Source organism: Dreissena polymorpha, chromosome 6, assembly GCF_020536995.1.
Source record: "Dreissena polymorpha isolate Duluth1 chromosome 6, UMN_Dpol_1.0, whole genome shotgun sequence".
Lineage (NCBI taxonomy): Eukaryota > Metazoa > Mollusca > Bivalvia > Myida > Dreissenidae > Dreissena > Dreissena polymorpha.
This window is the reverse complement of record NC_068360.1, coordinates 116706244-116719462: the sequence shown is the minus strand read 5'-3', so window position 1 is coordinate 116719462 and position 13219 is coordinate 116706244. Positions and strand designations below refer to the sequence as shown.

Below are 13219 nucleotides of genomic sequence, written 5' to 3'. Positions count from 1 at the left end.
TAAGATGCTCACATGACACTTGTTTTATGAATCCGTTGATCCCCACAAGCCTAGGGTCCATGTTAGTAAACACAAAGGGTGACACACCTATGCAAGACATTATTACCGAAAATGATCAAATTATCAATTTTTTTTAGTATATTGAAGCAAAATGGCCACATTTTTTGGATGTGGCATGTTTCGTATTATTCGCTGTTTCAATACTGAATTTTACATATAATCATAGGTACAAATTATACTATTAAATTAATGAAACATAAATTTTAGAATTTAAGCATGTCGATCAGTTAATAACATAATTGCTTTTGGATACAATCATTTTCGAACTTTACTTGGTACTTGGACATAAATATACATATGGAACCTCAAACTGAATATTTGTTTTCATTAACATATATATTAATGATTTTAAGTGAACCAAACTCTCAACAAACTTACTTTTAGTAAATGTGATAAGGTAAATGTGATAGTGTAATGTAAAAGCTATTGATTGTGAAGTCCTCATTGTCGGGACCCATGTTCGCTCAAAAACACTTTACTTCTAAATAGATCAAAGGGAAACATGACGTGAGTTTCAATGGTAATTATGACGTGTGGTATTTCAACATTTTTACAGCCATTTCAAACACACACTACATAAGAAATAATTTATGTATTATAAATACATAAACAGTAACACTAGAAACCCGCATTATTTAATTTCAACCGTATTAGAAGTGACGTTGCATTGAAAACTATCCGGATCGACAATGCCATTTTGGCGTCGTTAACAGATAATTGAACAATCGAAATAAGCCATGCAGCAAATGAAAAAATGGGAATTACATCATATCCGCAGTATAATCAGCATCATATTAGCAGTACAATCAACAAGTGGTAACCGTGTTTAATTTGTTTTCGTTGAGAAAGCAGAATATTTTCGAATGTTTTTAAATACATAGTATTCGAAATTCAAAATACATTTGTGGAAACAGTAAAGACTTTATCTTCTCCGATAACACGTTCGATATAAAATTAACTTAATTAATCAAAATGCATATGAAGAGCGTCTATAGCTTTAAGAAAAGCCAACATAATAGCCTACAAATAATTAATTGTTTTCGTGTCCGAAATAATAGATACACATTTATCCAAAAAGATAATTATGTTTTGATGTTAATACGGGCAAAAGCCCGCGTTACGGGCGTTGACCGTTCATACATAGGGAAATTAGACATAAAATTAGACATAGGGATGCATCTCAAAAACATTTGTCACGCGACATATATTTTCGCGATGCTATTTATGACCTTTAACAAGTCAAAAACACTTTGACATATGCTAAATCACATGTAAATACATACCTCAGGAAAAAGTATATAAATTACATCATAATTGTGTAGCGAATCTAAATATTATCGCATTATTTGCTTTTCTCTGCTACATATACTCATCTCATTTCAATAACGACACCCTACCGTTTACTTAACAGAATTCGTGACGCATTTCCCATTCGCTTTCCAAAAGCAGTTTTTCGTGTGACCGTAAGCAATATTCATGTAAGTTGTGGTTGTTATCCATCATAAACACATTTATTCACAAAATTTAGCGATATTCCGATTTAAATGTATAGTCGTTTATTTTATTTTAAACGTATTTACACCTCGTCTGCTCTTAATTTGCCGATATCCCGAAAGGTTACATATCACTATATAAAGTTTAGGCCTAAAACCACAAAATCTAATACCGTTGGATTTTCGTAACAAAATCTTACGTAACAAATCTTCCAGATTCGAAATCAACAAAAAACAAGACATTTATAAATTGTCTGCATCATTTATTAAATTTTAAGATAATTTGTTGGTTTTCCGTTTATAGAAACTGTTCTGCCAAGGCAAGAGCTGGGCATAACACAAGCCATTCTATCGAGCTTAACTGACAGTTTTGGCTTCCAGAAATCAACAATGCAGGGATTCCTAAACTATCAAAGTTTCCAAGCTATGCACACAGTTATTAGCTTATTTATTGGTTCTGTTGGTTTACTTGGATGGAACATGTGTGAACTTTTATAAAAACTTGAAAAGTCTATATCTGTCTATAGATCTATAAACAAAAATCAGCTATGGCATAATAAAATCAGATGTGCAAACAAGGTTTGTTAAATTAACAAGTTGAAGGCAAGTACGCTAAAGAAATATGAAGGTTCCCATGCATGCAAATTTAGTCTGTATATTGACAAGTGTCAGCCAAAAAATGTCAAACTAGTAATACAAAAATTACCACAAGTATGTAAAAGCACTATGTACCTGTTGAGATCATTTTTAGTAAGATAGTGTAATTCTGAACAGTAGCGAAAAGCATAGTTTACTTAATGCATAATGCCATTAATATGAGTTCCTTTCTATTGTGTAATTAATAAATTGGTTGTTACCTGTTGTTCCATGATAAATGTTTTATGCGCAAGTACAAAACCAGCATTGTTAATTTTGTAAAAGGTAATGAAATATTACTGCATTGATTCCACAGTTTTCAACAGATAACATCACTTTGTAGTTGCATATTCGTAAATATTCTTGTACTGTAGGTTGATGACAGTGTTTTTGTCTCCAAACAATACCACATACCTTTTTATATATGTACTGAATATATATATATATATAATAGGCCCCGTTGGGGAACCGTAACCACAACATTATTTTGAACCCCGTTGATGCTGCACCCTGTAAATGTTATTAGCAATTTAACAATTGCTCAGTTATACAATTTTATTTCACGGTCAAAGAATTATTCCATTTCTGATATTGCTTGCAAATGCTATTTTACTTAAAATTAAGAATATCAACTGACAAAAGCCTTAAAAACAAGAATATCAGTGAAACTGATGGATGCTCCCCGATGACGGGCTTTGTCAATCTATGTGTTAAAAACCACCTAAAAAAACTATTATAAGCCTTGGTGACCTTGACCCTAGTGACCTCATCAAAAGGTAGAGGTCCATGCAAGGTACCTACATGCCAAATATGAAAGAGATCAGTAAAGAATTGAAGGTGCTATGAGAAACTGTTACAAACGTGTGACAGAAGAATCTATTATTAGCCTCAATGACCTTAACCCCAATGACCTCAAACCTATTCATAAGGTAGAGGTCCATGCAATGTACCTTCATGCCAAATATGAAAGAGATCTGTTAAGAAACTGTAACAAAAGAGTGACAGAAAAATCTATTATAAGCCTCAGTGACCTTGACCCCAGTAACTTCAAACCTAATCAAAAGGTAGAGGTCCATGCAAGGTACATACGTGCCAAATATGAAGGAGATCGGTTAGTTATTGAAGGTGCTATGACAAACTGTAAAAAAAGTGAGACATTAGAATCTATTATTAGCCTCAGTGACATTGACCCCATTGACCTCAAACCTCATCATAAGGTAGAGGTCCATGCAAGGTATTTACATGCCAAATAAGACAGACACACAGATTGTTTTATTGACGTAAACTTTACAGTTTTTTGTCATTTACAAAATAGTTATACAAAGCATTAAGTCAATGTGAGAACAAATAAGAATATTTAAACATCATATTGATCGCGTAAAGATCATCTAACACTGTATTATGTGAATTGGGAATAAGACATCAATTTGGGAATAAATTGTGTTTTATCAAAAGTGCATAATATGCAGTTTTATATGTTGCATTTTTTTAGTTTTACAAATTATACTTAAAACATATACTTGCATATATAATAGCATCATTAAAATTGATTATACTTCAAAACTGGATTTCTTATTAATAAAAAAAAAAACTCATGAAATGATACTGTGTCCATGCCGCGCATGCACACGGTTTCAAAATACACTTTAAATGATACAAATTCAATCACTGTTAATGAAAGTCATGGAAAATTTCTTATTAAGCTTAAATTATAGATAATGTATTACAAAATATATGTAGATCATGAAATGAATAGTTTTGTTTGAGAAAATCACCAAAATGATGTCCATTCGCAGTTTGATGTCTTATTCCAAATTCACATAATACAGTGTTATATTCATACATACATGTACATGAATTTAATAAAGAAGTTGAACATAATAAAGATTTGTTTTACAAGTATTAATAATAAAAAATAAATAAATGTATTCATGTTTCGCCAGATTAACATATACTGATGATGAAAACAATTATTTGTTATTAACTTTCATAGAAATATTGGAAATATAAGAAAGAGATTGGTTAAGTTTTAAAGGTGCTATGAGAAAATGTAACAAAAGTGTGACAGAAGGAAGGACAAACTGGCAACTATATGCTCCGCCGAAATTTTATTTCGGAGAGCATAAAAACTAATTACTAGAGAACATTATATTTACAAAACACAACAACATTAATCTAACAGTATTTACAATTTTACATGCAATAATATATTAATAATTAATATCCAATGCTAACACAAACCTTTAAACATCATGTATATCTACATAACAAACAACATTAATTTTACAGTATTTACATGCACAAAAACCCAATGAAACATGTATATATTTACATAACACACAACATAAACTTTCATGTAACTCATCACCCTTCAATCCCATGAAGATGCTTTTCCGTTATCCAGCATATATTGAGAGTAAAGTAAGATTGAAATCATGGGTCGGAGTGGGCCGACAAGATACAGGTTATTAGTAGTCTATTTATGTTTTGATACAAATTTCCTATGTTTATTCCGACAACCTTTTTATTGGGATTATATTTTTTATGCTTGACATGTTTGTAGATATTTTGTTTTTTTTTTATTTGTTAAATAGATTTGACGATGGTAATTTCAGATTTATGTAAAAATTGTCGATTTTATGTGCCTTTCAACAGATGCAGCCAGAGCAGGGCGAATAGACAAGAAGCCGATGAAGCTGCGTCGAGGGACCTGTCATCTATGCCCTGCTCGGCGACACCTCTCGTGGCTATTGTTGATGGGTCAGAGTGGGCTGACAAGATACAGGTTATAAGTATTCTATTTATATTTTGATACAAATTTCCTATGTTTATTCCAACAACCTTTTTATTGGGATTATATTTTTTATGCTTGACATGTTTGTAGATATTTTGTTTTTTGTTTATTTGTTAAATAGATTTGACGATGGTAATTTCAGATTTATGTAAAAATTGTCGATTTTATGTGCCTTTCAACAGATGCAGCCAGAGCAGGGCGAATAGACAAGAAGCCGATGACGCTGCGTCGAGGGACCTGTCATCTATGCCCTGCTCGGCGACACCTCTCGTGGCTATTGTTGATGGGTCAGAGTGGGCTGACAAGATACAGGTTATAAGTAGTCTATTTATATTTTGATACAAATTTCCTATGTTTATTCCGACAACCTTTTTATTGGGATTATATTTTTTATGCTTGACATGTTTGTAGATATTTTGTTTTTTGTTTATTTGTTAAATAGATTTGACGATGGTAATTTCAGATTTATGTAAAAATTGTCGATTTTATGTGCCTTTCAACAGATGCAGCCAGAGCAGGGCGAATAGACAAGAAGCCGATGACGCTGCGTCGAGGGACCTGTCATCTATGCCCTGCTCAGCGACACCTCTCGTGGCTATTGTTGATGGGTCAGAGTGGGCTGACAAGATACAGGTTATAAGTAGTCTATTTATATTTTGATACAAATTTTCTATGTTTATTCCGACAACCTTTTTATTGGGATTATATTTGTTTGACATGTTTGTAGATATTTTGTTTTTTGTTTATATGTTAAATAGATTTGACGAAGATGATTCATCCATTGCGTCGCAGGCTCTCTTTGCATTTAATACGTAAATCTCTGATATGATGGTGAACATGATTTTGTCTGTAATATCAGATTTATGTAAACAAAATTGATTATATGTGCCTAGCAGTTGTATGTTAGGTGCCTACATACATGCATGTACTCATGTTTTCTGAATATAATTTGTTCCATTAGAGACATGGTATTTATTTCCCAGATGTAATTTTAAGTTATAAATGCAATTGTCGTTCATAGATTAAAACAATGGCACATTCTTCAAGTGGTGTTCTCACTGTATTTATGGAAAAATTTTGTTGTTCTGTTTCCTCTAAATTTCCGTGGCACAATTGAACACGCTCATCACTGTAAAAAATATAGTGATTATTATCAACACACCCAACAGTAGTGTAGTGTTGGTGGTGATGATTGACAGACGCTTTGAACTCATAGGTCTCGTTGTTAATAAAAATGTTATTATCAAGAGAGATTCTCTTTTGTGCACTACGATGAATATTTATTATCAGGAGACTGGGCGGTCTGACCAATTCACGTTTGACCTCATGTAACTTTTCACCACAATGTTCACAATTAAGCAATTTCTGTTCCATTAGCCATTTGTTAATGCCCTCTTGTATACGTATTTGTGCTTCTTCTATATCTACAAGATTGATTAAGATTCTTTGGGATCGGAATTGTTCTTTGATTTTTGAGGAACTGCAGCTTTGACATGTTTTTGTAGTTTTGACAGTTCCCTTGTGAATTTGGCAATCGTATGTTTGATCAAGACGGTCAAAAAGTTTAACAAGGAACTCATCCGCATCGTGTTCTATTCCTAGGCGCCAACCAGGGAGCAGGGACTCTGTTAGTTTTATAATTGGCATTTTAGGGAGATCCCTTAGGGGTAAATTGTGATGCCGATAGGCACGATTTACAACCTCATTCAGTGCACAAAGAGGACAAATCTCATTTTGAAGGTGGTAACCAGAGCATTGCTGGTGCAAGTATTGACACTCCCTTAAGAAGGCATCAAAACTTCTGGTATGGCAAAGAGCTATAATTGGGGCATTCAAAAAGCACACATTATTTCCACTGTTTTGCAAACCTTTAAATGTTTGTCTGGAAATATCAGGTCGAGTTTTTAGGGACAGCAAATTTTCATTAGGTATGGGATCAAGAGGTGACAATTTTTGTTTTGGGGTTGGTAATTTCCTTTTCTTAATGTCACATGATGGGCCTCCTAGAGATAACTTATCGTCAAATTGTCTTTTTAAAACCTTTGGTTTAACAGATTTGTTCTTTTGGTAATTAGTCAAGGTTTCATAATCCTCTTGACTTATGTGTGGTGCTGCTTCAGCTACCAGATATTCCTGGGTTTCGATCAACTTTTCAAGCACTCTCATAATAACATTTGTATCGGTGTCTATAAACATAAGTTGCACGATGCGAATCAGTTCCTCTTTGTCCTTTTTGATACTTAACCTTTTTGCAAAAGCTTTATCTATGATACTGTCTGCCAAATCATTATAATGAGTAGTCCAAAATGGGTCTCCACAGTTTTTATGTCGGTACATGCGTTCAGACTTAACTTTTACGGCTTCTTCAAATGCTTGTGCATCAAGAACATTTTCCTTAAGCCTTTGTACTTTAAGGTCCATGTAATTTGGAAAAGTACGTATATGAAGATGGGCGGGACTTCTAACCCTAGAAATGGCAACCAGGAATATGCCAGGCACATGAAACCAGCCATCCAGATCAACTTCAGCCAATGGGAAATTAGCTCCTTGTCCTTTAAAACTTGTTGCTGCATCTCCTCCTTCGAGTGGCAAGGCGATTCTAATCATGGGTATGTTTGACTTTGTCTTCCCAGCTTTTTGTTTGTAACTTTCAACAGGAGGAATTGGGACATAATTTTCGCATCCTGGTAATCTTAAAATATTTGGGCCCGAGTAATTGGAAGCTTGTATTACCATAAAATCAGGCATTTCTGGTGGGTTACTAGGACCCTGAAACTTACAGGTCATGTGTACGCCTGAAGGAAACTCATCAACAGTATCCTTACAATAAGGAACATCATCAACAGAAAGCAATACACTCTTTGGGGGAATCTGCTGTACTTTTCCACATGTATCGATTGGTTTTGTAGTAATGCAGTCCTGTAATTCTCCTGTTTTCAAATCTGCACTAGTTAAAGAAGCAACAATGCTGTCCCTGTTATATATTGGTCCCACCAAAGTATGTAATGATCCATTGTACAGACCTATACTTGGAGCAATGTTACGTAAGAGCATGACTCTCATTCCCCTGCATGCGTGCCAGCTGGGTGGGGCACCTTCAAATTCTTTTGCAGACATTGCTCTCAGCTTGTTTTCTTTTGCTGCTGGACGATGTATTGAGTCGATTCGCATTATCGGATTTCCTGTTATTTTGTGATGTCTAAGAAGAGCTTTTGCGTTTTCAGACTCAACAGTTGACCTATTTTCATGGTTTTTTGAATGAAAATGATACCCATGGATGATATGTGCACTGTTCCACTTCCCGTCCATCTTCATATCACGTTCTGTTGCACAGTTTTTTCTAAGGAAAAGCATTTCTTTTTCCCTGCATTTTTTACCATACCTCATATTGACAAGCACTTTTCCAGTGAAACATTGACTAATGGGATCAACATCTGTTCTTTTGACTTCAGTCAAAAACACAGCATCAAATTGGCCCAGCATCAGATCTTTCCGACAAGCAGTAATATCATCTGATAAAAGACGATCTTTAGGCGATGTTAACGATTGCCATTTGTCATAGTTTGGAATTGTTTGTAACGGTGGAAATTTGAAGACCTGTCTAAACCTTATCAAACCATTAATAGAAAGGGAACTGCATTTTTTGTTTTCATGCGTGTAAGAACGAGCGCTCCAGAGAGGTTCAGCTGCAATCGGAAGAATCTGTGCTGGGTCCCCAATAAGAACAATGCCAATATTGTCGAGATCAATGTTGCACTGAATCAGTCGTTCAGTTACAAAGGCAAACATCTCTCGTGACAGCATGGAAAACTCATCAACAATGAGGAGAAAGAATTTTTTGGGGTCAAAATTGAGCATAAGTCTGGAATATGTGGCAGATGTTTCTTCCAGACGCAAATCTTTTTCATTTAGATGGACAGGTATACAAAAAAGTCGATGCAAAGTCTCTGACTTGAAGTACATCTGACTTGATGCAGCTCCTGTGGGAGCTGCAAGTTTGATTCTGTCTGTCCAAGTGCTTACCTGTGCATCTGAATCAGGGTTAGATTGTAAGAGGCTTATTACACTGCTTATGATGCATTTTAGTGTCCAGCTTTTTCCAGTACCTGGATTGCCCATTAGAATGAGACGCAAGGGGTTTGGGGGAGGTGCTTGTTTATTTTTTTCCCAATTTAATCTAATTTTAACATAATCAACAACAATGTCATGAGCCATCTTTTGTTTATCATTTAATGAAGATGCTTCAAATGAATTACTTGACAAAACTCCTTGTGTTTGTGAGATTTGAAATATGAGCATGTATTTCAGCCATAGAAGGTATAACATTCTCTCCTAGCCAGCTCTTCATAAAATCAACACCTTCAGGATTGGCTAAAACGTCAGAATCACTGAAACATGGCTTGGAATCTATGCCCTGCTGCGGGGCAGACCGCAAGCGATCAACGGGGTTTTGATAAAACTGTTCATTTCCGGGGCGTGCTATCGGTTTTGAAGCGGAATCGTAATTACTGCTTTTAATTTTGCTAAGATTAGTGTCATCAGTTGCATCTAATGCACAAGCTTGCTGGTTTTCTTCGACATCTTCGTCTGAGGATGAATCTGAATCAGAGTTGTTGTTTCGAGGAAGATGGTGATGTTTCCAAAATTTGTATGCCCATGGTGGAAGTCCATTACCATCAAGAAATGTTTGATTGAATAGATCAATCCAAGCTTTCTTTAAAGATTCTGCATCTTCAGCAATTGGTGAGAAGTCAGTAGTTTTGTGGCAAGGAATCTTCCAAAGGCAGAGTGTTCTACAATAGTGCCAATATTGTTTTCCACGGGGATTTGCCATTCTTATACCATGGCAAGGTATCAGCTTTAATGCATTTAATCTGCCATTTCTTGCAGTACTTCTTCTTTTAAATTGTAAGAATCTTTCCCCCCCATCATTGGGTTTAATTTCTTTAACATCAAACAAGTCACAAAACTGATGTAGACACATGTTGCATTGTATCTCTGCCTTCAGTTTTGGCGACTCTTTGCCACATTCGATGAAAACAGCTGTTGTGCCATGTCGCCCATCAAATTGTTTAATGAGAGGTGGGAGAATGTAATCTTCGCCATCTTTTTTATCATAGTCAGTTCTCAGCAGAGACAAACCAGATACACTGCAACTTTTGATGTTAACATTGGAAAGAACATGTGGGATATTTTGATTGAGGTGAGTTGCCTGAAAGATAGATGTTGTTCCAGCAATGGCATGGCTATTGTACATTTTTTGAACAGCACCTTGATTTATTGGTTCACCATCTTGCAACTTCTCCATTGCAGTTATGAGCACTTCGTTAGATGTTTTAGTGGGAATTGCATCTTTAAAGGCATATTTAGTTACATACTCTGTAGCAGAGTCACCAGTATCTGAAAAGAACTCAAGATTTAAGTCCTGCACCCTATTGTCTTTATTTTGGCAACAACTGACCTCTATTACTGGAGGTTTTCTGAGAAACTCTGGCACAACAGCTTTGTCATCAGCATTGCTAAGAACATGCAGAATCTCAAAAGGATCATGACCATTAAACCATTTGTCGTTACATTCAAACTGAAGTTGAAAAATTTTCTTATTGTGTTTGTCAGGCTCAATGGTGGGTACTTTATTCATTGGTTGCGGTTTTCGCCTTTTACAGGTAATAACCTCTGTGGACTGTTTATTCCCTGTTTCCTTGCATGTTGATTGCTTTTTCTTAACCACTGCACATTTATCTGTCTTTGAAGGCTGATCGTTTATTCCTGTATGACCTAAGTGGCGACATGTTCCATTGACAACAGTCACATATATTGTGTCCAATGTTGAAAAATCACCGGTTGTGAGGGCATTGTCTATCACACTTGCCATGTTCAGTCTGCAGATGGCGGAGGTCCTTTCATAGATGAAATCAAATGTCTTGTTTTTACCATCTGCTAGTAAACCTGCATTCCAGTTGGTGTAGAATGGTCGCATATATTCAATGTAATCCTTCCTAGCATTATCCCAACAGTCGAGTACCCTAGTACGGATAGTGTCTTGAACAAGAGGATTGTCGAGATCCTGGCCAGTATTAAAGCATTCGTCTTTGGCACTCTGAAGGCAGTTTTGTATATTTAGTTTCAAGCTGTCCATGTGCTGACTGAATTCACGACTAAAATACAGCCTATGAGCATGTGGATTGGCATTTGCACCCCATTCAAACCGTGTAAAATAGGCATCACCATCATATCTAATTCTAGATAAAAACGTTGTGTCCAGTTCTGCCATCAATGCGCACATAAACGATACGATGCTTGGATACTGTAGTACGTTTCTTCGCCGACCTTCCAAAAATTCTTGGTCACTCTGGATGGAGAGGGTCTCTGTACCTGGACAGACGTGGTGAATTGCCGGGTGATGGTTATACGGTGGAGCACGAGTCTGGAACAGCATAATTGACATTGGCATTTTGTCTTTTCGCCAAGGAACACTTTCTTCCCAATCCCGTTGAACAGCTATTGCATCATCCCTTGACCTTTTCCAGAATGGAGCTGTATCCGGTATTGATGACTTGAACATCATAAGGTTTGATACGGTCCAGTCACGAAGCTCTGCATTTTGCATTAAATCCTCTTTTACAGGTATTCCAGTTGTTTCAAAGGCATCACTTTTCAGAGCGAGCTTGGCCTTTCCCTTGCTATGTTCTCGTTTAATCATGCTATGAACTAGAAATTGAAGCTCAGTATTGACCATCGCTCGTTTTTGTGCGCATACCCAATACAGGTAAGCAAATTTGTAGCTGCCTGATTTATTTGTAATGCTACGGGGACGTTCTTGGTGTGGACATGCATCACCAGTGAGGAAGACATCCGGGAAAGCCATTTGTAGGTATCCTTGTGTATCCTCAGCAACAGGGTTCTGGCGGTCCACATCTGGTGCTGAGATCCTTTGTAACACTGTGTTTTGCATTCCATTCTTGAGAATTTGCTCTGGGTTTTCAGACAAGTTAGAAACTCCACCCTGTGCAACACTACCTGAATCTCCTTCATCATTGCTGCTCTCCCTTAGGAGAAGTTCTACTTCTTCACAGCATAGGTAGGTTAGGTTTTTCAATTCATCTTCAGGTAATAATACCTGTTCAATGTTTTTTTGTGATGCATTTGAAACATCTGTGCTAGGATTGAGCCATTTCCTCTGAACACCGTACAAGACAACATCAGTGAGTGTTATTTTTATGGTTTCATTTGGATCTTGATCATGGTTAAGTTTGTCATTAGTTTGACTCTCTAGTATGAACTTTGCTAGATCGTTCCATATTAGATTTGCAATTTGTTCCATGTTAAGGCAGCTGGATGTGGCTTTTTGATTTTCAATTAGAATCGCATCTTTTATGCCACTTCCGATAATAAAACCAGAGTTTATCCATTCAGAGAACAGCTGAATAGTTAATCTTTTAGAAGCACGCTCATGGATTAGCTCAACATTGATTTTTCTCAAACCATTTGGGTAAACAGCTGTGCTTGTATCTGATAGCTGACTTGCTAGATTCTCCATGGCAGCTACTGTAAAAGGTGTATGAACCTTATCACAGTACCTGTAAAATGGTCTTTTGGTACCATATACAGGACAAGTCACTTCACGCTCCATAAGCTCTTTTGCATGAACAATCTTTGCCATATTAATTTTAGCTTCATTAATGCTCCCATCTTCTTGCTTAGAGACCATGATAACAAATGGCAACTTTTGAAAAGTGTGCCAAGGAAGAGCTTTAGTTTTGACTGGTTCTTTTATCGCAAAAGATATTGATCCATATCTGGAGAATGGGATATTATTTGTTCGAGAACGCAATATAACTATTACAGCATGGATCGGTGACAGAACAAGTTTTTCAGCCTGAGATAAAGTGTCCATGAACATTGCATGCTGATATGAGGCCTCATTTTGAAAAATATCAAGAGCCATCAGATTTTCAGGACCGTAAGGGTTTATATTTGAAATATTGTCATCAATAGATTGCTGACTATCAACAGTGGTTCCCTGAGAACTCTCTTCAGCAGCAGACTTTTTGTGCAGCAATGTTACAATTCCATTATCAATTTTGCAAAATTTTGAACAATTTGTACATACCCCTGTTACTGTTTCATCATTATAAACTCTAGCACTCGAAAATGCTGAGTCGAGAGTGACACTAGACCCTGCTAAGACCTGAGACTTCTTTAAAGCTTGCAGAAGAAAAGAGTTTGACAGTGG

General features: G+C 36.1%; 1 protein-coding gene across 1 annotated transcript; it reads left to right on the top strand.

The window, feature by feature from the left end:
• The first annotated feature begins 5146 nt into the window (after positions 1–5146).
• LOC127833834 (uncharacterized) lies at positions 5147–12033 on the top strand. The gene is made up of 4 exons (XM_052359318.1): positions 5147–5295; positions 5487–5616; positions 7399–7592; positions 11971–12033. The coding sequence occupies exons 1-4, from the start codon at positions 5150–5152 to the stop codon at positions 12005–12007; spliced, it is 507 nt and encodes a 168-aa protein (XP_052215278.1). The 5' UTR covers positions 5147–5149; the 3' UTR covers positions 12008–12033.
• Positions 12034–13219: the final 1186 nt, after the last annotated feature.

Bases quoted from the DNA above. Each gene is read 5' to 3' on its own strand.
- LOC127833834 (XM_052359318.1), top strand. From the start codon at position 5,150: ATGTGCCTTTCAACAGATGCAGCCAGAGCAGGGCGAATAGACAAGAAG. The intron at 5,296-5,486 runs GTTATAAGTAGT...GCCTTTCAACAG, and splicing joins AGTGGGCTGACAAGATACAG to ATGCAGCCAGAGCAGGGCGA. The intron at 5,617-7,398 runs GTTATAAGTAGT...TTGTACTTTAAG, and splicing joins AGTGGGCTGACAAGATACAG to GTCCATGTAATTTGGAAAAG.